The sequence below is a fragment of the Argopecten irradians genome, chromosome 2 (genome assembly GCF_041381155.1).
Source record: "Argopecten irradians isolate NY chromosome 2, Ai_NY, whole genome shotgun sequence".
Classification (NCBI taxonomy): Eukaryota; Metazoa; Mollusca; class Bivalvia; order Pectinida; family Pectinidae; genus Argopecten; species Argopecten irradians.
The window spans coordinates 2,240,735-2,266,209 of NC_091135.1; the positions used below are offsets into that span (position 1 = coordinate 2,240,735).

Here is a 25,475-nt window from a genome sequence, read left to right on the forward strand (position 1 = left end):
CAAAAGTCAAACCATCTGTGAACTGGTACACTGTATATAAATTATCATGGTAAGGCATAAATCACCATATCAAAACATTTTCACTGTTATTTTTTTTTGGGTCAAATACAGAAAAACATTGAGATTAAGAAAACAAGAGGCCCAGAGGGCCTGTATCGCTCACCTGGTTTGTAATGCCAAGTAATGTTCTGAATACAGGTTCATTGTTTCTTTTCTGAAGGAATTTGAATATTTACCTCTAAATTCCCTATTGGGCCCCACCCCTCCTGCCCCTAGGGGGTCAGAGCCAAAATTTATACAAGTTCTGTTCCCCTTCCCCAAAGGATGTTTGTGGCCAAATTTGGTTACAATCCATGTAGAACTCTAGGACAAGTAGCGATTTATAGGATTTACCTCTATTTCCCCTATTGGGCCCCGGCCCTCCTGCCCCGGGGGGGTCAGAGCCGAAATTTATACAAGTTCTGTTCCCCTTCACCAAAGGATGTTTGTGGCCAAATTTGGTTACAATCCATGCAGAACTCTAGGACAAGTAGCGATTTATAGGATTTACCTCTATTTCCCCTATTGGACCCCGCCCCTCCTGCCCCCGGGGGGTCAGAGCCAAAACTGTTCCCCTTCCCCAAAGGTTGTTTGTGGCCAAATTTGGTTACAATCCATGCAGAACTCTAGGACAAGTAGCGATTTATAGGATTTACCTCTATTTCCCTATTGGGCCCCGCCCCTCCTGCCCCCGGGGGGTCAGAGCCAAAATTTATACCAGTTCTGTTCCCCTTCCCCCAAGGATGTTTGTGGCCAAATTTGGTTACAATCCATGCAGAACTCTAGGACAAATAGCGATTTATAGGATTTACCTCTATTTCCCCTATTGGGCCCCGCCCCTCCTGCCCCCGGGGGGTCAGAGCCAAAATTTATACAAGTTCTGTTCCCCTTCCCCCAAGGATGTTTCTGGCCAAATTTGGTTACAATCCATGCAGAACTCTAGGACAAGTAGCGATTTATAGAATTTACCTCTATTTCCCCTATTGGGCCCCGCCCCTCCTGCCCCCGGGGGGTCAGAGCCAAAATTTATACAAGTTCTGTTCCCCTTCCCCCAAGGATGTTTGTGGCCAAATTTGGTTACAATCCATGCAGAACTCTATGACTAGTAGCAATTTAAAGGAAATGTTGACGGACGGACCGGACGCCAGACGCCGCGCCATTACATAAGCTCACCGGCCCTTCGGGCCAGGTGAGCTAAAAATCAAATCATTTGAATTTTGAAATGACGCATCTCAAAAATACTACTGCACACCAATTATGGCATGAATCAAAAGTCAAACCATCTGTGAACTGGTACACTGTATATAAATTATCATGGTAAGGCATAAATCACCATATCAAAACATTTTCAGTTATTTTTTTTTTTGGGTCAAATACAGAAAAACATTGAGATTAAGAAAACAAGAGGCCCAGAGGGCCTGTATCGCTCACCTGGTTTGTAATGCCAAGTAATGTTCTGAATACAGGTTCATTGTTTCTTTTCTGAAGGAATTTGAATATTTACCTCTTATTTCCCTATTGGGCCCCACCCCTCCTGCCCCCGGGGGGTCAGAGCCAAAATTTATACAAGTTCTGTTCCCCTTCCCCCAAGGATGTTTGTGGCCAAATTTGGTTACAATCCATGCAGAACTCTAGGACAAGTAGCGATTTATAGGATTTACCTCTATTTCCCCTATTGGACCCCGCCCCTCCTGCCCCCGGGGGGTCAGAGCCAAAATTTATACAAGTTCTGTTCCCCTTCCCCCATGGATTTTTGTGGCCAAATTTGGTTACAATCCATGCTGAACTCTAGGACAAGTAGCGATTTATAGGATTTACCTCTATTTCCCCTATTGGACCCCGCCCCTCCTGCCCCCGTGGGGTCAGAGCCAAAATTTATACAAGTTCTGTTCCCCTTCCCCCAAGGATGTTTGTGGCCAACTTTGGTTACAATCCATGCTGAACTCTAGGACAAGTAGCGATTTATAGGATTTACCTCTATTTCCCCTATTGGGCCCCGCTCCTCCTGCCCCAGGGGGGTCAGAGCCAAAATTTATACAAGTTCTGTTCCCCTTCACCCAAGGATGTTTATGGCCAAATTTAGTCACAATCCATGCGGAACTCTATGACTAGTAGCGATTTAAATTAAATGTTGACGGACGGACGACGGACGCCGCGCCATGACATAAGCTCACCGGCCCTTTGGGCCAGGTGAGCTAAAAATGTTTAAATCTGTAAGAGTAGTTACAATATAATTTGGTTTTAGGCCTATAAATTTTATTTTTAATCAGGTTATTTATGATTTTGACTCATAATTAGCCTAGTTACTTTCGTTTTTCACATTGGGTTCACATTTACAGTACTCAGTAGCCTAATACAATATATTCGTATTTTTACATATTTCCGACCCGTAATGAAAACGAAATCAATTATAATCTTTTACATCTCTAGAATTCAATAGTTATGTTTTATCATTATTATTATTATTAAGGATTATAATCTTTTACATCTCTAGAAATCAACAAAATTGCATCGAAGCGTGGATACGAAAATAACATGTTGCTAGCTTTACTTCAAGCAGCTCTTGTGTACTTCCGGTCTACTTCAAAGTGAAAACATCGATGATATTCAGATTTTATTGTACATTCCTTCACATTTTTGAGCTATGACAGCATTAAAGAAGGTATTGTTTTTAGCTCACCTAGCCCGAAGGGCCGGTGAGCTTATGCCATGGCGCGGCGTCCGTCGTCCGTCCGTCCGTCCGTTTGTCTGTCCGTCAACATTTCCTTTAAATCGCTACTAGTCATAGAGTTCAGCATGGATTGTGACCAAATTTGGCCACAAACTTCCTTGGGGGATGGGGAACAGAACTTGTATAAATTTTGGCTCTGAGCCCCTGGGGGCAGGAGGGGCGGGGCCCAATAGGGGAAATAAAGGTAAATCCTATAAATCGCTACTAGTCATAGAGTTCTGCATGGATTGTAACCAAATTTGGCCACAAGCATCCTTGGGGGAAGGGGAACAGAACTTGTATAAATTTTGGCTCTGAGCCCCCGGGGGCAGGAGGGGCGGGGCCCAATAGGGGAAATAAAGGTAAATCCTATAAATCGCTACTTGTCCTAGAGTTCTGCATGGATTGTGACCAAATTTGGCCACAAACATCCTTAGGAGAAGGGGAACAGAACTTGTATAAATTTTGGCTCTGACCCCCTGGGGGCAGGAGGGGCGGGGCCCAATATAGGAAATAAAGGTAAATCCTTACTAGTCATAGAGTTCTTCATGGATTGTAACCAAATTTGGCCACAAACATTCTTTGGGGAAGGGGAACAGAACTTGTATAAAATTTGGCTCTGACCCCCCGGGGGCAGGAGGGGCGGGGCCCAATAGGGGAAATAAAGGTAAATCCTATAAATCGCTACTTGTCCTAGAGTTCTGCATGGATTGTGACCAAATTTGGCCACAAACATCCTTAGGAGAAGGTGAACAGAACTTGTATAAATTTTGGCTCTGACCCCCCGGGGGCAGGAGGGGCGGGGCCCAATAGGGGAAATAAAGGTAAATCCTATAAATCGCTACTAGTCATAGAGTTCTGCATGGATTATAACCAAATTTGGCCACAAACATCCTTGGGGGAAGGGGAACAGAGCTTGTATAAATTTTGGCTCTGACCCCCAGGGGGCAGGAATGGTGGGGCCCAATAGGGGAATTAGAGGTAAATATTCAAATTTCTTCAGAAAATAAACAATGAACCTGTATCCAGAATATTACTTGGCATTACAAACCAGGTGAGCGATACAGGCCCTCTGGGCCTCTTGTTTGCTTTTGAAAGATCGCAATCCACAAATATCAGGAGTAACGAATATTCGTATCCGATCTTTCTCAATAATTCATGAATACTCGAGTACTCGGATACTCGTTACAGCCCTACTTCAGGCAAAAGTGAAGGGGTCAGTTGAATCTTTAAACTTTGATTTTTGTTATAGATGATATTGCTTTTGAGTTATTTTTGTAAATGACAGGTTGCAAAATTAATATACTTTCAATAATTAAATTCAATATAAATATTGAAAAATAATTTTTAAAAAAATGCCAAAAAAATAGTGATCGCATGGCAATTGGATCCTTTCACCTCTGAAAATCTGAAAATGGATATTTCATTAACAAGAGATCCCAGAGGGATCTTAGCACCCACCAAAGATTGATCTATGCCTGACAATTGACAGATCGATCTTTTCTCTACTTTTCAAACTTCAAGTATCAAAACGCAATATGTGCAACTAGATCTTATGGTGAACCTACATATATAATTTGAGAACGATCCCTTCAGTGTTTTTTGAGAAATAGCAATAACAAACTTTAACTATCAAAATCCAAGATGGCTGCCTGGTGGCCATCTTGTTGACCAATCGGTTCCAAAACGCAATATGCACAACTAGGGCCCTTGGTGAGCTAAAAATTAAAGAAAAAAAATAATTTGATCGCTCCCTCTTCTTTTATCAGTTAACAAAGAACAACTGATTTATTTGGTGTGACCTTATGATAAATTATTATGAATTTGTATTAAGTGGGTTAACATTTGTACAACAAATGATTCAAATACAAGTGAGACTTTGGACAGGGATATGCCTGTACAATTGTTTTATTGAAAATTGTTCATCCCCTGTGGGTGGAATACCTGTGTATGTGCATAATTGGAGTACATGTCTTGAGACACAGCAGTGATAGATTATCGAAACATATCTAAAGGTCAAGATTAATCACAGGTCTGAAACCAACACAAAGACCAGGGACAATAATCTAGTTTATTGATGTTATTTAATTATGTTTACCGAAAGTACATCATAAATGATATTACATAATACATTAATAGTATTCTTCTGAATCTCCCTACAATGCTGCATGTAATTACGGGATCTATACACTATTCTAGTAACTATAAACTACAGGTATAAGGATATATATCAATTAAGTAAGAAACAATTAACATTAAAATATTGGGGATGGTAGCTAAGGGTTGACCAAAAATTATCATTCTATAACTAGCAAGCCATTATGAATAAACGCCTGTTTGCCATGCACGCCTGCTGCTATAGTGATCCTGTTGTCTTAAGATTGACCCTGAGTCCAAAACTGCACTTAGTACAACAGGATTTAATTGGTCAGTGTAGTGAATGACCACAACATTGATAGGCTCTTTACCACTGTCACTCAAGTGTCATACCCCCCTCAACATACAAAACACAGATCAAAAATGTTTCCTGTGGTCAGTCCTTGCGGATATACATTCTGTTGCAAGAGACGAGATTCCTGGTCAAGTTTCTGTTCAGTATGAGGGCGAGTTGTTCAGTATGAGGGCGAGTTGTTCAGTATGAGGGCGAGTTGTTCAGTATGAGGGCGAGTTGTTCAGTATGAGGGCGAGTTGTTCAGTATGAGGGCGAGTTGTTCAGTATGAGGGCGAGTTGAACTGGAGTGACATAGACTTTCCGGTGCCTTTGTCCCATATTTCAAAGTTTGAAAGGCAAAATGACATTCCCATCAATGTGTCAATGTGGTAATAACCATCGTCTCAAAGTGCAAAGGCCCCTGATACAATCTCCCTTCCCTGCCATCCCCTAGGGAGCCAGGGGGTATCTCCCTTCCCTGCCATCCCCTAGGGAGCCAGGGGGTAGAAATAAAGTGGGTGGTACACACACCACACTGATAGCTTATGTTATAAAATATAACATATTAAAACATTAATACTTTCATTCACAAATTAGTTTTGGCATGATTTGGGTTTGAAACAACACAAAAAGTACCCAGTGGACTCGGAAATCATTATGTTCTTTACTAAATGGGTAATAAATACAAGAATATTGAATGCAATTTGCAGGGGATTTCAATTACGTTCTGGTTTTTGTATTATACAAGTTTGTATTAAGTGGGTTGGACTGTACTTGTACCAAATATTTTTAACACTTACCATAAATATATAGGGTTCTTGGCAATTCTCACTTATTTTTTTCCCCATAACTCTTGCAATACAATTCAATCTGTGGAAGAAAAAATCATGATCACTTATAATGTACTGTTGTGTGATTGCAAAACAGCGTGAGAACACCGCACAGACATTGTCCGCCAAACTGTGCAATGTGCGATACAAACTTATCGCACACCGCACATTTAGGTTGATTAATTTTACGAAAAACTTTAACTGGACATGGAATGTCTTATCGTAATTAAAACGAGAAAATAGAGAACCCATTAAATTGCCCCGTTATTAATTCTTGTTTTATTTCACAGAACGTATTGCTTGTATTAGTAATTGTTGTTTAACTACATAGTACATGTACAGTACGGTGATAAATGTATATATAAACATACATAAATGTAAGCAAACTGTTTTGCACAGACAAACATTTGTCTACATTTTGTAAACTTTGAATAAATCCCAACAAAAATGTGCTTATATCCAACTAGAATAGTTTAAGAGATGTTTTAAGTTCACGAACAGTGTACACACATTTAATACAAGTACATGACTTTGTGTAGCTACAGTTGAGTGTAAGCTAACCTTTACACCTAGTGCACTTGTAGTACACTACGTTAAACTTGTAGTGGACTTCATTTAAGCTACAGATAAACTAGTAGTGCACTACACCCAGATAGACGATCGAGACCAACACTCCCATACAGGTAATGGGCAGTACCCAAGGATACCTGTGATTTTCAGAAGGATACCTGTGATTTTCAGCTACAGTATCTGAACTGTTTAATGTTCCCAGCTTTACGCAAACGCAAAGCAAAAAATTCACCAGTTATAGCTAACGCTGACGATTAACAAGGAAGTACTGTTATTATAATCACCGACACATTCTCAACTTCTGAAATGCAAACAAAGGTTAAGAAAACAGAGTATGTTCAGGATTAAAAATGATGTAATTTTCCAATAAAATATTACATTGATAATATTCATTTATATATAGTATTTAAAGTGAATAGTCAGGCAAAGAAAACCAGTCTAAATGGATTCATTGGCCTTCCAAAAGTTCTCATATATTAATACAACGGTCAAGTTCTGCTTACGTTTCCAGTTCTGACCATTGATATAAAGAAAAGTTGAAAGCATTGAAAGCGAGGCTGCGTAGAGATGTAACCACGGACATAGTCAGCCGGGAGGAGGTTAATAGGATTCCTATACTTTAAATTAATTTCTACGTAGGAAGACAGATTTTGACGAGAAAGTTTATTTTTCTATTCTATAAGAAATTATACTGGATACATTCACACCATTTTTACCGACTTAAGCCATCCTTGCCCGACTGTTCACTTTAAACATTTGTAGGCTTCGATACTTAAGTTTATTGGAAAAAGGAGACCACCGGTCTCCCTAAAGAAAGAAAATGAGGGCCCTGGCAAATTCATCGGGGCCAAAAATCCAGATACCGAACTAATATGAATCTGATTGGTTATTTTGTCTCAAAGAACATATTGTTCAAACAAAAGGTTTTTCCTAACAAACAAATGAAAAAATGAAACATCTATTACAGCAAAATCCTACAAATTGTATACACAGTCAAAAAATCAGTGGCCCAGTGGGCCCTCTGCAACACAAAATCAGGGGGCCCTCCAAGATTTTTAGGGGCCTCAGGTCCCCGGTCCAACATTAGTGTTGATGGGCATTGGCTGATTTGCCTATGAAAACTATATAGACACGATGAAGTCAAAGAAGACTGTACTTGATGCGAAATTTCCACTTTACACGTACGTTTACAAATTACGTGTACAACTGTATGCATTAATGGTATTATTCTAAAGTGTCATATTTATCCGATATATTAAGAAATAACAATCAAATTGTTAACAGTTTATTGAAATATTTATAATTACCATCACAATGTCATAATTTTAGTGAAGTGAGTATGCATATACCTGTACCTTAAATAGTACCATGGTATTGAATAACTGAATAAAAGATTTTCACGCATACACATTTGAAATGCAGTTTAATCAAATTTCTGTCAGTTTTGCTTGATTTTTATTATTGATAATTCAAAACTAACCATTGTAATAAGATACATTTCATAGTGTTTCCTGTATCAATCACAAATTTGCATACATGTACATGTATGTATATACAGTATATGTGTACACAAGAGGCCCATGGGCCTTAACGGTCATCTGAGTTAGAATATACAATGAAACAAATAAAAGAAATATAAACACTATATGCTGGGCCTTGAAGTTGGTCAGTGATTTATAAATTTGACTTTTTAGACTATGAAGAGCATTTGCTTCCACCAAACCTGTAAATTTAGAAGTATTTTTTGAAATTTTAATCATTTTGACCTTGTTTGGTCCTGCCCCTCTGGTCCCCCAGGAGGTCATCGCGGACTGATATTGATGTTAAAATGCTATATCTTAGGCTAATAATTCTAATCAAGTTTGACTAATTTTCTATGAAAATTGGGCAAATAATGTTCACAAATATGATTTTCCTATATAAACTTAAGTAAACTTGACCCCCTCCCCATGGGGTAAAATGAGTCCCCAAGGTCATATAATTCACAATTTTTCTAAAACACCTTTCCATCTATTAATATTTGATTCTCCTATTTCCAGAATTTAAGAAGATTTTTGGAGTTTTAGCCTATTTAACCCTTTTTTAGCCCTGCCCCTCTGCACCCAGGGGATCGGCCAGGACCAATATGGATATATTATAATGCTATCTCAAGCTTATAATTCTAACCAAGTTTGACTCACTTCCTATGAAAATTGAGCAAAAAATGGTCATTAATGTATTTTCCTAAATAAACTATAGTAAACTTGACCCCCTCCCCAAGGGGAAACATGAGACCCCAGGGTCATATAATTTACAATTTTTATAAAACACACTTTAAAGTGAACAGTCGGGCAAGGATGGCTAAATTCGGTAAAAATGGTGTGAATGTATCCAGTATAATTTCTTAAGAAATGGAAAAATAAAATCTCTCGTCAAAATCTGTCTGTGTACGAAGAAATTTATTTAAAGTATGGAAATTCTAAAACATCCTCCCGGCTCACTATGTCCGTGGTTACATTTCCACGCAGCCTCGCTTTCAATGCTTTCAATTTTTCTTTACTTTAATGGTCAGAACTGGGAAACTAAGCAGAACTTGGCCGTCGTATTAATATGTGAGAACTTTTGGAAGGCTAATGAATGCATTTAGACTGGTTTTCTTTGCCCAACTATTCACTTTAAGACCTTTTCATCTATAAAGTGTATTTGATTCTACCATTTCCAGAACTTTAGAAGAATATTTTTTAAGTTTTAGCCTATCTGACGTTTTTTGGCCCTGCCCCTCTGACCCCAGGGGGTCTGCCTGGACCAATATGGATATGATGTTAAAATGCTATCTCAGGCTAATAATTTTAACCAAGTTTGACTCGTTTTTGATGAAAATTGAGCAAAAAATGCTCATAAATGTGTTTTCCCTATATAAACTATAGTAAACTTGACCCCCTCCCCAAGGAGAAACGTGAGAACCCAGGGTCATATAATTCACAATTTTTGTAAAGGACCTTAAGACCTTTCTATCTATGAAAAGTATTTGATTCTACCATTTCCTGAATTTCAGAAGAAGATTTTTGAAGTTTTAGCCTATTTGTCCCCTTTTGACCCCATCCCTAAGGCCCCTGGGGGTCAGTCATAGAAAATTTGTTAATAGGATTAAATGGTCATCTCATACTGATAATTCTGACAACATTTGACTCATTTCCTATATCAAATGACCACAAAATGCTCAAAAATGTGTTTTCCCAATATAAACTATAGTAAACTTAACCTCCTCCCCAGGGGGAAACTCGAGACCCCAGGGTCATATAATTCACAACTTTTGAAAAAGGACCTTAAGACCTTTCTATCTATGAAGAGTATTTGATTCTAACACATCTGTGAGTAGAGAAGAAGATTTTTGAAATTTTACTCAATTTTATCCCTTTTGGCCCCTCCCGCAGCCCCCTGGGGGGTGGGGACCGTATAATTCACAATTTTGATTGGCCTTATGCCTTAGAAGGTTTGTGCAAAATTTCATTGAAGTTTGGAGAAGAAGTCGAAAATGTAAATTGTTTACGGACATACGACGCACGACGAAGGACAAAAGGCGATTAGAATAGGTCACTTGAGACTTCGTCTCAGGTGACCTAATAAAAACTCATTGCTTACAATCGACTACGCATCAATTTTCAGCATACAGATCATGTGTATGGCGACAAGGGAAATAACTCCCACAGAATTTTTTTCTCTTCCATATATGGTAATTCAGTCGACCTGAATTTATAGCCCTGGGTTACTTACTCAGAATCAGAGTAGTTTTCATTAGCCTGGTAATAGCCTGCTATCATATATCCAGCACTTTTACAATAACCATCAATCTGAAAACAGAAAATCAGTAATTAGTATGGAGCAGCTTCTCTTGAATGTGGTAATTATGTTTTTTCATGATATTTCATAAATACAACTAGAAATTGTCATTGCAAAATTTGACCGGCTTTCAATAATCACCAACAAGGAATTATGGTCAACTAGGTAATTCATATTTAAGGTGCTCCACAGCTGACAGAGCTAACAGGGTTCTCGTTAAAGCGGGTTGCCGGCAAAAACAACTGTCTATTTCCTTGTTTAAAACCGGCTATTTTTGTCAGTATATATCGGCAAATAACATAACTGACAAGTGAGTGTCTACATTGTACAGACTAATCAACCAGACAGCTTGATAAATCATCTCCGGTCTTTTCCTGTTCTATTTTTTCAATCGCAATTTACACATCAAACATCAAGATCACCAGTGCCTTTGAATTGCTCACCAACAACACTACTAACAAACACAGATTGACACAGAACAGATAGGGTCAGATAGGTACGGAGCCCGCGAAGGGACACGGAAATATATTTATTAATCCGTGCACACGGTTTGTCAATCCGTTCGTACAGTTTATCAATCCGTGCACTGTCGGTTTATGAATCTGTCCATACGGTTTGTCAATCCGTTCGCACGGATTACTAATCCGTGCACACGGTTTATCAATCCGTGCACACGGTTTTTTGAATCTGTCGTGCCAATCCGTCCGCACGGTTTACAAATCCGTCTATAATTAGACTAGATCTATGCAGTAGGATTACTAACTTCACTGGACATGGGTTCAATTCCATTCTAAGGGTTAACACGGAGCTTGTATTAGGGATTACACGGTCATATAAGGTAAGGACATGCTACTTTCTCTTATCTAACCTTTTTGGTCAATTCTTTGAATTATTTTGTTTGGGAGAAAAGCTTTATTCTACTTCTGACTTCCTGGTGATATAATAACAAGGGCCCAATGGGCCCGAATCGCTCACCTGTAATCTGGTAATTATACATGGTTCATACTTAACAAATAGAGTAAATAAGAATTTATATCATCCCTAAGCACATTAGAGGCCTCTTTGCCTCTTGGTTATTAAAAAGAAGTCTTTTACTTTTTTTAGCCTTTTTGACCCCTCTGACCTTGAATGAAAGTCAAGGTCATTCATTAGAACAAGCTTGGTAGTCCTTCATCCCAGCATGTTACATGCCAAATATCGGGTCTCTAGGCCTCTTGGTTATGAAGCAGAAGTCTTAACAAGATATTTCAGCCTATTTGATCCCTGTGACCTTGAATGAAGGTAAAGGTCATTTATTTGAACAAACTTGGTAGCACTCTATCCCAGTATGTCACATGCCTAATATCAGGTTCCTAAGCCTCTTGGTTATTAAAAAGAAGTCGTTTAAAGATTTTAGCTTATTTGACTCCTGTGACCTTGAATGAAGGTCAAGGTCATTCATTTGAACAAACTTGGTAGCCCTTGATTCCAGCATGCCACAGGCCCAATATCAGGTCCCTAGGCTGTTTGGTTATTAAGAAGAAGTCATTTAAAGATTTTTGCCTTTTTGACCCCTGTGACCTTGAATGAAGATCAAGGTCATTCATTTGAACAAACTTGGTAGCCCTCTATCCCAGTATGTCACAGGCCTAATATCAGGTTCCTAGGCCTCTTGGTTATTAAAAAGAAGTCGTTTAAAGATTTAAGCCTATTGGACCCCTGTGACCTTGAATGAAAGTCAAGGTCATTCATTTGAACAAACTTTGTAGCCTTTGATCCCAGCATGCCACAGGCCCAATTTCAGGTCTCTAGGCCTCTTGGTTATTAAGAAGAAGCTGTTTAAAGATTTTCACCACTTTGACCCCTGTGACCTTGAATGAAGGTCAAGGTCATTTATTTGAACAAACTTGGTAGTCGTTTAACCAAGCATGCCACGTGCCCAATATCAGGTCTCTACCCCACTTGGTTATTAAGGAGAAGTCGTTTAAAGATTTTAGCCTATTTGACCCCTGTAACCTTGAATGAAGGTCAAGGTCATTCTTTTGAACAAACTTTGTAGCCCTTGATCCCAGCATGCCACAGGCCCAATATCACGTCCCTAGGCCTCTTGGTTATTAAGAAGTTGTTTAAAGATTTTAGCCTATTTGACCCCTGTGACCTTGAATGAAAGTCAAGGTCATTCATTTTTGAACAAACTTTGTAGCACTTCATCCCAGCATGTTACTTGCCAAATATCGGGTCTTTAGGCTTCATCCCAGCATGTTACTTGCCAAATATCGGGTCTTTAGGCTTTTTGGTTATGAAGCAGAAGTCTTAACAAGATATTTTAGCCTATTTGATCCCTGTGACCTTGAATGAAGGTCAAGGTCATTCATTTGAACAAACTTGGTAGCACTCTATCCCTGTATGTCACAGGCCTAATATCAGGTTCCTAGGCCTCTTGGTTATTAAAAAGAAGTTGTTTAAAGACTTTAGTCTATTTGACTCCTGTGACCTTGAATGAAGGTCAAGGTCATTCATTTGAACAAACTTGGTAGCCTTTGATCCCAGCATGCCTCAGGCCCAATATCAGGTCCCTAGGCTGTTTGGTTATTAAGAAGAAGTCGTTTAAAGATTTTAGCGTATTTGACCCCTGTGACCTTGAATGAAGGTCAAGGTCATTCATTGGAACAAACTTGGTAGCCCTTCATCCCAGCATGTTACATGCCAAATATCGGGTCTCTAGGCCTCTTGGTTATGAAGCAGAAGTCTTAACAAGATATTTCAGCCTATTTGACCCCTGTGACCTTGAATGAAGGTCAAGGTCATTCATTTGAACAAACTTGGTAGCCCTTCATCCCAGCATGTCACAGGCCCAATTTCAGGTCTCTAGGCCTCTTGGTTATTTAAAAGAAGTCTGTTAAAGATTTTCACCTATTTGACCCCTGTGACCTTGAATGAAGGTAAAGGTCATTCATTTGAACAAACTTGGTAGCCCTTCATCCCAGCATGCTATAACTCAAATTTAAGGACTCTAGGTCTCCAAGTTTTGGAGAAGAAGTTGTTTAAATGGAAAAGTTGACGCCGGACGACGGACGGACGACGGACGCTGCACCATAGCATAAGCTCACTTGCCCTTCGGGCAGGTGAGCTAAAAATGATGTGAGAAAACATACCAGGTGTACAATTGTCACGCTTTTCTTCGAGTTTAAACGACTTTTTTTCATTAAATCACTGCTTATAAAATGCTGAATATAGACAATATTGTTAGAAGATAATGGCTTATAATCAAATCCAGATTTTGGGATCCACAAAATGTGGTATTACAGTGTATGGTCTGTAGTTTATGCAAAATATTGTATTTTTTCTGTTACAGTTATGGATGACGGATGTATATGTATGCCATCGGACAAGCGATATTTCGTCAAATATATCCATAGAATCGTATGATAACTTCAGTTTTGATGTGGAATATGCACATCGGGATAAATCCTTTAAATCCTTTTAGCAACCCACAGTTTCTGCAAGCTTAAAATACCCCTATAGATATTATCCACGGTGATACAACGGGCTTAATAAACTGTTAAGTACAGTGCAGATAATTGTCAGAGATAATTAATGATCTTAGTTCCCGACCAATGAAGGGACTTATTTCACTGATAAACTTAAGATAATTGAAATGCGACGTATTTAAATTTAAACCAATCCTGAAATTTTGTGTAAATAAAAGTGAATATAAGACATGCATCGTTTTAAATAGATCGAACAATGTCTTAAAATGTGACGTGACAGTCGGGGAAATCTGTACAATGGCCGACAGCGGCCGTCACCTTGTACACGCATATTAGAACAAGAGGCCCTGAGGGCCTGTATCGCTCACCTGGTTTATAATGCAAAGTAATGTTCTGAATACATGTTTCTTTTCTGAAGAAATTTGAATATTTACCTCTAATTCTTCTATTGGGCCCCATCCCTCCTGCTCCAAGGGGGTCAGAGCCAAAATTTATACAAGTTCTGTTCCCCTTCCTCCAAGCATGTTTGTGGCCAAATATGGTTACAATTCATGCAGAACTTTAGGACAAGTAGCGATTTATAGGATTTACCTCTATTCTCCTTTTGGGTCCCGCCCCTCCTGCCCCCGGGGGGTCAGAGCCAAAATTTATACAAGTTCTGTTCCCCTTCACCCAAGGATGTTTATGGCCAAATTTGGTTAAAATCCATGCAGAACACTATGGCTAGTAGCGATTTAAAGGAAATGTTGACGGACGGACGGACGGACGGACGGACGGACGGACGGACGGACGGACGGACGCCGTGCCATGGCATAAGCTCACCGGCCCTTCGGGCCAGGTGAGCTAAAAATGTGTACCTGAAAAATGTGTACCATGACACCTCGTACACGCGAATTAGAACAAGAGGCCTATGGGCCTTAACGGTCACCTGAGTTAGAATATATAATGAAACAAATAATAAAACAAATGAAAGACATAAAAACACTATATGCTCTATTGCTGGGCCTTGCAGTTGGTCAGTGATTTATAAATTTGACCTTTTTCGACTATGAAGAGTATTTGCTTCCATCAAACCTGTGAACTTAGAGGTATTTTTTGAAATTTTAATCAATTTGACCCTGTTTGGTCCTGCCCCTCTGGTCCCCCAGGGGGTCATAAAGGACGGATATGGATGTTAAAATGCTATATCTTAGGCTAATAATTCTAATCAAGTTTGACTAATTTCCTACGAAAATTGGGCAAATAATGTTCACAAATATGTTTTTCCTATATAAACTAAAGTAAACTTGACCCCTCCCCAGGGGGTAACGTAAGACCCCAAGGTCATATAATTCACAGTTTTTATAAAACACCTGAAGACCTTTCCATCTATAATTATTTAATTCTACTATATCCAGAATTTTAGAAGATGTTTGAAGTTTAAGCCTATTTGACTCTTTTTTAGCCCCGCCCCTCTACCCCCAGGGGGTCGGCCAGGACCAATGTGGATATGATATTAAAATGCTATCTCAGGCTAATAATTCTAACCAAGTTTGACTCATTTCCTATGAAAATTCAGCAAAAAATTCTCATTAATGTGTTTTTCCTATATAAACTATAGTAAACTTGACCCCCTCCCCAAGGGGAAACAGGAGATCCCAGGGTCATATAATTTACAATTTTTATAAACAAACTTTAAGACCTTTTTATCTATAAAGTGTATTTGATTATACCATTTCCAGAATTTTAAAAGAATATTTTTGAAGTTTTAGCCTATTTGGACCTTTTTTGGCCCCGCCCCTCTGCCCCCAGGGGGTCGGCCTGGACCAATATGGATAAGATATTAAAATGCTATCTCAGGCTAATAATTCTAACCAAGTTTGACTCGTTTCAAATGAAAATTGAGCAAAAAATGCTCATAAATGTGTTTTCCCTATATAAACTATAGTAAACTTGACCCCCTCCCCAGGGGGAAATGGCATGAGACCCCAGGGTCATATAATTCACAATTTTTGTAAAGGACCTTAAGACCTTTCTATTTATGAAAAGTATTTGTTTCTACCATTTCCAGAATTTCAGAAGAAGATTTTTGAAGTTTTAGCCTATTTGACCCCTTTTTTAGCCCCGCCCCTCGGCCCCCAGGGGGTCGGCCAGAACCAATGTGGATATGATATTAAAATGCTATCTCAGGCTAATAATTTTAACCAAGTTTGACTCGTTTCCAATGAAATTGAGCAAAAAATGCTCATAAATGTGTTTTCCCTATATAAACTATAGTAAAATTGACCCCCTCCCCAGGGGGAAACGTGAGACCCCAGGGTCATATAATTCACAATTTTTGTAAAGGACCTTAAGACCTTTCTATTTATGAAAAGTATTTGATTCTACCATTTCCAGAATTTCAGAAGAAGATTTTTGAAGTTTGAGCCTATTTGACCCCTTTTGACCCCGCCCCTAAGGCCCCTAAGGGTTAGTCATAGAAAATTTGTTAATAGGATTAAATGGCCATCTCATACTGATAATTCTGACAACATTTGACTCATTTCCTATTACAAATGACCAAATAATGCGCAAAAAAGTGTTTTCTCAATATAAAGTATAGTAAACTTAACCCCCTCCCCAGGGGGAAACTAGAGACCCCAGGGTCATATAATTCACAATTTTTGTAAAGGACCTTAAGACCTTTCTATCTATGAAGAGTATTTGATTCTACCACATCTGTGAGTAGAGAAGAAGATTTTTGAAATTTTACTCAATTTTATCCCTTTTGGCCCCTCCCACAGCCCCCTGGGGGGTGGGGACCATATAATTCACAATTTTGATTGGCCTTATGCCTTAGAAGGTTTGTGCAAAATTTCATTGAAATTGCTTCAGCAGTTTTGGAGAAGAAGTCGAAAATGTAAATTGTTTACGGACATACGACGCACGACGACGGACAAAAGGCGATTAGAATAGGTGACCTAAAAATGTGTACATGGAAAATGTGTACCGTGACAAATCATATATACACATTTTTTCTATAAACTATAAACTACTATATACACTTTTCCTAAATGTGTGTTTGTGAAATATAAGCTTTTAAATAAAAGTGTTTATCAATATGGATCATTCTAAACCTGATCTCCACATACTAACACAATGAAGGATAAACTTGGATATATTTTTTTTATGTTATGGAGATATAACACAAAAATCTGAGCGTACTATAAATAAACCACGAAGCCGTTTATGATATATCTCCATTAAATAAAGATATATATTCAAATTAATCCTTATAATTCAATCTACTGAGTATAATCTATGTAGAATTCCAAATTCATTTTGGGACTCTTTTTTTCCATGAAATCATTACACCATTGTCTCAATTAGAAGCAACGTTAAAAACGGCGACGTCATTTTTTTACCTTTATGGGCTGAGAAAGTAAATTGTTAAGCCAATGGAAATGCTTATTACAAACAAAATTGATTTATTGAACGATAACTTAATGTTCGAGTTTCCATAAAAGTAATAAGTGCCAAACAAAATAATGCATAACGTGACAGTTACAAAAGATTACCATTATATCTCGATTCCTACATATCATGTATATTTATAAAACTAGGTTATAGAAAAATGTGTACATAGATTTGTCACAGTACACATTTTTCATGTACACATTTTTCCAATTCGCGTGTACGAGGTGTCACGGTTCACATTTTTCAGGTAAACTTTTTTCTAATTTGCGTGTACGAGGTGACAGCCGCTGTCGGCCATCGGAGGGTACACATTTTTCAAATACACATTTTTCTAACATGCGTGTACGAGGTGACTGCCGCTGTCGGCCATCGTAAAACTGAGTACATGTACATGTACCTTCGATATATGAGTAGTGTCTTATTATGCCATAGGCATCGAAAAGCAAGTTTCGAACTGGCAATTTATATAATTAGGGGCAGCATGCCAGCTGATGCCTGATTCACAGGGATATGAGAATTAGTTACACTTAATATAACCATGGACACACCAGAGTGCCCACAGTCCATTTTAGATGTTTTAGGGGCTAGATTAAAAAATATAGATAAAAATCATACTCTATAGTTTGGTATCAGTGTCATAGTACATTTTTTTTTGTAACGCGGGCGACCTTGCAATTGCTTGTCGGGACATTACTCGGTTGTCTGACCGATTGGGGGCCCTACGCTTTATGTTGTCATTATTCAAGAATGCTAGATATGTAATATCAATACCTATAATTCATTCTTAAGTTGGCGTAGCTATCATATTATTTCTAAACGCGTGCACAATAGAGGAGCCTAAGAATTAGTTAAAGGAGAGTGGCCAAGTGGTTCAGATGTCCTGACATATTACCACAAACCTCTGGATCGCGAGTTCAAAACTTTCTTCCCTATGTATACTGTATACAGTACAAAGAGGTATGATTTTTACCGATTTTAATCTAGACCCTTAAAACATATAATATACATTGACATCTAAATGGTCTGTTACAAGTGTCTAAATTCTGTATAAAATAGTTTTGACAAAAATCCATGTGTAACAAAACTTTTGGAGGGCAGTGTATGTCCAATATCACGAGTTTAAGTACATATGGACTATCAAGTCCCTGTGGTCAAGGATTACGTCCTTATAGAGAACAACCAACTAAATTTTACATAGACCATAGTGTAAAAGTTTTGATAAAGTTTTGTACTGTATTATTAAAACAAAGGAATATTAGTCCATGATAACTGCAGATTAGCTATTGAGTTCTATAATTAAAGTCTAGGTTCTCACATAACACTAGATAGAACAAGAGGCCCAGAGGGCCTGTATCGCTCACCTGGTTTTTTGTTAGTAATTATCACAAGACTCTGACAATTAGAAAAATAAGCAAAATTGACCCCCAAAGTCTAATTTTGAATCACAACCATACAATGATGCTATTGATACCATACAAATATGCTATCCAATACATAGGTACAGAGACAAAGTAATTTATATGAAAGTAGTAGCCTAATTGACCTTTTTGACCTCGCATCTATTGCCGTCTAAGGCCCCAGGGGTCAGCCCTATCATTTGTACAATTTCAAATCCCAACCCTATAAGGAGTGCTACCATTGCATTACAAGTGCTCTTCCATTCTTAGTTGCAGAGAAGAAGTCGTTTATATGGAAATAGCTAAATTAACCCCTTTTGACCCCACCCTTCAGGCCCCCAGAGGGTCAGCCCCATCATTTGCAAAATTTTGAATCCAAACCCTATAAGGATGTAACCATTGCATTATGAGCGCAATCCCATGTTAAGTTGCAGAGAAAAAGTCATTTATATGGAAATTGACCACTTTTGACCCCGCCCCTCAGGCCCCCGGGGGTCAGCCCTATCATTTGCTCAATTTGGAATTCCCAGCCTACAAGGATGCTACCATTGCATTATGGGTGCTATACCATGCTTAGTTGCAGAGAAGAAGTCAATTAGATGGAAATAGCCAAATTGACCCCTTTTGACCCCGCCCCTCAGGCCCCCGGGGGGTCAGCCCTATCATTTGCACAATCTTGAATCCCCACCCTATAAGGATGCTACCATTGCATTATGGGTGCAATACCATACTTAGTTTCAGAGAAGAAGTTGTTTATATGGAAATAGCCAAATTGGCCCCTTTTGACCCCGCCCCTCAGGCCCCCAGGGGGTCAGCCCCATTATTTGTACAATTTTGAATCCCCACCCTATAAGGATGATATCATTGCATTATGGGTGCTATCCCATGCTTGGTTTCAGAGAAGAAGTCGTTTATATGGAAATAGCCAAATTGACCCCTTTTGACCCCGCCCCTCAGCCCCCCCGGGAGTCAGCCCCATCATTTGTACAATTTTGAATCCCCACCCTATAACGATACTACAATTGCATTATGAGGGCTATCTCATGCTTAGTTTCAGAGAAGAAGTCGTTTATATGGAAATAGCCAAATTGACCCCTTTTGGCCCCGCCCCTCAGGCCCCCGGGGGGGTCAGCCCCATCATTTGTACAATTTTCAGTTAGTAGCCCATAAGGATGCTACCAGTCAAATTTTATTGAAATCCGACCAGCAGTTATGGAGAAGAAGTCGATTGTTGACGGACGCCGGACGCCGGACGCCGGACGCCGAACGCTGCGGTATCCCATAAGCTCACCTCGGTCCTTTGGACCAGGTGAGCTAAAAAAACATCATAATTTCTACAAGATAACTTATCAATCTTTACTCATCCTCGATAACCCAGGGGTTAATATGACTGTTTTTATATCGACCATGGATATAACGTCAATGATAGCAACCCATGGAGTATCGATGATGATCGCCCCTCACTGAGCATCCTTTTTTTTGCGCTGAACCATGCAAGTAAATTGAGGTTCTTGGAATTCTCAAAATCTTACATTTTCTCCCTTTAAATGTTTTTGCATATTACAGCAATAATGACCATATAATAATGTAGAAAGCAATGTCATTTACAACGGCTATCTAACCAAAACCTAATCTGACGCCTACGCTAAGGTGATTCCACAAAACAAGGTATGTGTACCTAAATACTCAATGGTGTTTTACCAAATTCTGTAAAAACATTGCTGCACACAACGATGTGTATGGTACATGTATATATTAAGAATCAAAGTACTGAAAGTACTAAATGGCTCGGTCTCGAGGATAGGAGGAATATATTTCTAAGGTCAATACTACTGTAGTTTTGTACAATAAGAAATAAATTTGGCTGGTGTTCCTTCCAGTTTGGACTTTTGAGGATTCCTTGGACACCAAGGTGTAAAATAAGAGACACATACTAAAATCTTGGAAGCCCATTCTACTATTTCCTATGATGTTATATGTCAAATGATTTAATAACACCTTTAGCATTTTCCTTGTTAATTTGATGTTAATGAAAATATCCATTCTTAATGACTATTGTCATCAAGTTCCTGGGACCACAGTATCAGTTAACAAGTATTGTTTTGCAGCAGAGAAAGACAAGAGGCAAACTATTCTATGTCAAAATGTCTTAAAGACTTATCAATATCACCATGTGATTTTTGAATAAATTGGTCAATTGGTCTACTTTTAAAAAGTTTTGTAATTATTCTTTCGTAAAACAGCAAGTTGATTAATATACATTGTATCCGAACTTCAATTCAAATCGGATAACTTGTTAGCTCACCATAGACCATGAAATTGTTTGTACACTTTCTTATCTTCAGGATTGTTTTACAAAATTACAAATGAATTTTTCTACAATTTTTATTTTCAAATCCCCATACCTCTGATGAGTATAATAAAACTGTCATCACAAGTGAATCAAATATTTTCAGTTTAAGATTAACAGGAAGAGATACATTCCTTTATTTCTCATAAATAGCAAACACCGATTTAATTGTTTGTTCAGCAGGTTTTTCCCCTTTCTTTAAAAACGCTACCATTAACATTATTTTCTGTACCTAGATATGTAAACAATTCTTATAAATCTAATTCTGTATTCCATAACATCAACTGGTGTTGTTGTACCGATTTACGTCTTGAGAATATCACAATTTTTATTTTTCTGATATTAAGTTCTAATTTCCATGTTATGCAATATTGTTAAAATTCATGTAACATTTGTTGTAGACCATCAGGTATTTCTGATATCATAACAGTGTTATTGGCAAATAATATGATAAAAAGTTTGGGATATATCCCAATATCATATACCGTAAAAAACTGGTATAATTTGCGCAGGTACTTTTTAGGGCTGAAAATACTTAAAAAATCTACTATCAGTATATTTAGCGCATCAAAAAAATGGGGAAAAATAATGTCCAGGGAGTCCCAAAACCGATGTATGAAGGTGTGACAATTTCAATGCAAAGTATTCCCCATAAATGCTGGTCCGCCGTACTCCGTGCACATGTCAATGTTTTAAGATATTACACATGAATAGTAATCAGGAATATTTGAAAAGAGTAGAATATATTTACTTAAATTGTCACAATAAGTAATCAGTGCGTTTGAGATCATTAACAATCAACAGCAACCAGCAAGCGGATACGTAGTTTAGCTTGCAACAATCACAGTGAGCATAATTTGTCAAGATTTGTAAGACAAAATATTTTTTTCCACCAGGTAAGATTCTAAGTCATAAAGGTAGATTGAAAATAGGAAGGGAGATAAAATAACCAGATAAATATTTGTAGCGGTATCAGACTGGGTTGATTATCGGTGATCAGGTAGCTCAGTCGGAAGAGCTACATTTTCTTCTCTCCTGTTACAGAATTGGCACCCAACTAAATAACGGCTGTGCTGTTTGAAAGGGTCTCGTATGTATTCAAAAAAGGAGGGAGGAGGGTAGCAGGACTGGATAGCAAATTCGATTTACATGTACTTATAACAGGTCGTTTACTTCATACTTACAAATTGAAAATAATCAATAATCTCGAAGGCATCAATTAAAAAGCACATTAAACGTTTTGTAAGATACATGTTTATATGTCTCCATTGTATTATCCATTAATTAAACTGTAGATTTCCTTACCTCATGTTGCCGCCGTGCCCTCTATAATCAATTGACTCGAAGGTAGTCGATGGTTCAATGTTCAATGTACACGTCACGGTTTGATAATATATCAAATAGACAAACCATGTGCATGGATTAGTAAACCGTGCGAACGGATCGATAAACCGTGCGGACTGATCGACAAACCGTGCGGACAGATTCACAAACCGTGTGCACGGATTGATAAACCGTGCAAACGGATTCACAAACTGTGCGAACGGATTGACAAACCGTGTGCACGGATTGGTAAATCGTGCAAACGGATTCACAAACAGTGCAAACGGATTGACAAACTATGTGCACGGATTAGTAAACAGTCGGACGGAGTGTCAAACTGTGTGTACGAATTGGTAAACCATGCGAACGGATTAAAAAACCGTGTGCACGGATTAGTGATCCGTGCTAACGGATTGACAAGCAAACCGTGTGCACGGATTAGTAATCCGTGCACAGATTCACAAACCGTGTGCACGGATTAGTAATCCATGCGAACGGATTGACAAACCGTGTGCACGGATTAGTAAACAATGTGCACAGATTAGTAATCCGTGCGAACGGATTCACAAACCGTGCGGATGGATTGGCAAACCGTGTGCACGGATTAGTAAACCGTGTGCACGGATTAGTAAACCGTGTGCACGGATTCACAAACTGTGTGCACGGATTAGTAATCCGTGCGAACGGATTGACAAACTGTGTGCATGGATTAGTAAACCGTGTGAATGGATTGACAAATCTTTCTCCCACCATTGGGCATTCACTGATTTCTGAGTCTGTCAACCCCTAGAGTATGACAGATTGTGCGCTCTAACCTTTTAAACATAAAGACAATTATGTGAAGTCATGACTTCTTGCGGTGTGACTGTGACGTGCATTGTCGATGATGTCATCAATATTGATGTGCAGACAAAGGACCCATGTTCATGTCGCGATAACAAATGCTATTATCTTTTCTTTTTCTTTTGTATATGAGAGAAAAAGAATCATTCCCTACCTATGAGGGTGTGACAACAAAATCACAACCCTTGGGGAAATTCCTGAAATATAGTAATATATAGCTATAATAGCTATTTATAGCTAGGGCTGGATCAATATATCGATATACCGATATGTATCGGTTGTATCGGTTGTCAAAAGAGTATCGTATATCGATACGCAAACATGCTGTATATCGCTGTATCGTTTTAACAACCCAACCTACTTTTTTCATTATAGAAAGAGGAAATTCAAACAAAATTTATTCTAAAATATCATTCAAGTAAGAGCATTTCAGTCAAAAGGAAGTGTTTAAAGCATCTGTGATGGATTAGAAATGTTGTTTCATGACTAAGAATACAATTGACAGAAATTGATCAACACAGATGGTGAACCAAATCAAATGTTTGGTAGGTTTTTGCCAGGTATAGAATGTTTTATCAAAATTGTCTTTTATTGTCACAATATTCAAAACACAATGGTCAACTAAATTTGAAAAAAACAGGTCCAGTATATCGTCAATAAGTATCGTGTATTGTTTCAGTGTATTGTCAATACGTATCGTATCGTTTTAGACCTTCCAATACCCAGCCCTATTTATAGCTACAGGGTATGATACCATATTCGACCCAATAAGCGCCCATGTCCCTATAAGCGCCCCTCCCCATTTTCGAGACCTTGATTTTAATTGCCCAGGCATAAATTTTGACAAAAAAATGTATAGATTTGCATTAATTTTGTCTTAATAGCACTTTTTTCAATTTTTTAAACGCCCTGGGCGCTTATTGGGTCGAATACGGTAGCTATTTAGAGCTATACAAAACTAGCGAAAAACAATATTTCTGGAAATAAAAATGCTTTCGCTCAAAACCCACTCCTGGTCTCATGAAACTGGAACAGAATGTGTATCAGGATCATTTGAACACTTAATGCAACCACTTTTCGTTCGAAACAATAGAGCAATTATCAACTTAATTAGCTTAACTATACCTGATAAAAACTGCTTTCAACATGTTTGAATAATTGTTATAAACAAGCACTGCAAGTTTCAGGAATCGGTTTTGAGCTGAACCATTTTTTTCTTCAAAAATGTTGTTTACCATTAGTTTTGTAAAGGCTTAGCTATAAATAGCTATTATAAGAGCACAGCTCTTCTCAGCCCTTCGGGCCATGAGCGAAGCTCTGTAAAGGTATAACATGCATGTGTGTGCACGGAATGGCAGCCATGCGTTGCCGTGGTCCTGAAACTAAAACTACCGTTTGAACAATAAAGAAATATTTGAATTTAAGTGAACATAACCGTCGCTTACCTGGAAATATTCTTATTTGAATGCGTATGATAGAATTGAAATTGAAGTAGTTTCTGAATTTTTCGTCGTCTTTCATAAGGCGAACCGTAAATAGAAATAAACCTAATTGGATTCTAGCTAAATTTAGCTTATTGCGAGATTCTTACCTGGTTCAAAACCAAGCAAAGAATTTTTATGTAAAAGAACAACCAATTGAGTGTCACTAACACCATAATTTATTTTCTCGCAACAGGTAAATTGTGAACATCACTGTAATCAGGAACCGTCAGCATTTTCCGTACATGGTGATGTCACACAGTACGTCATGAAGCGACATCAAATGATATGCCATCGATTCCTGCGTGTATATTTGCAACACCCTTGTTTCAGTGAGGCGACTCAAATGAAAGTTGTTAACACGGAAAATAACTTAGTCTTATTACGATCATTTAGCAATATACACTAATGATCAGTTAGTAAATGTGACGATACATTGTAACTAATCTATATCAGCAAAGCTAACACATACAGCTGCAAACTAGGACTACGCTTTTTAAAAATCTACATGTTCCTGTATAGTATGAGGATGAAAGATAAGTTAGCATATTTGACTATAGCCTATATTTCATGCATGTGTGACTAATTTTTTTTTCCTTTATAGTGTACCTGATATTCGTTTTTCAGTGACCGATTTTAAATTTGGTTTGAACATAGAAATATTTATAGATTTCAAAGAGAAACTAATTGTATACCTAAGGTAGTTTTCCGTAGCTTATTTTTATAGATGATTTATGCTATATGATTTTATAAGTTACGGCAGTGAAATTATGATTT

General features: G+C 38.2%; 1 protein-coding gene across 1 annotated transcript in view; it reads right to left on the reverse strand.

Moving 5' to 3' along the window:
• LOC138314120 (ER membrane protein complex subunit 8-like) overlaps window positions 1–25,475 on the reverse strand; it is a 53,283-nt gene that overhangs the window by 13,134 nt on the left and 14,674 nt on the right. The window contains exons 2-3 of the mRNA XM_069254298.1: window positions 10,334–10,410; window positions 5,981–6,050 (exon numbers count right to left, since the gene is read on the reverse strand). Coding sequence (XP_069110399.1) covers window positions 5,981–6,050; window positions 10,334–10,410 — 147 coding nt within the window. The remainder of the gene's footprint in view (window positions 1–5,980; window positions 6,051–10,333; window positions 10,411–25,475) is intronic.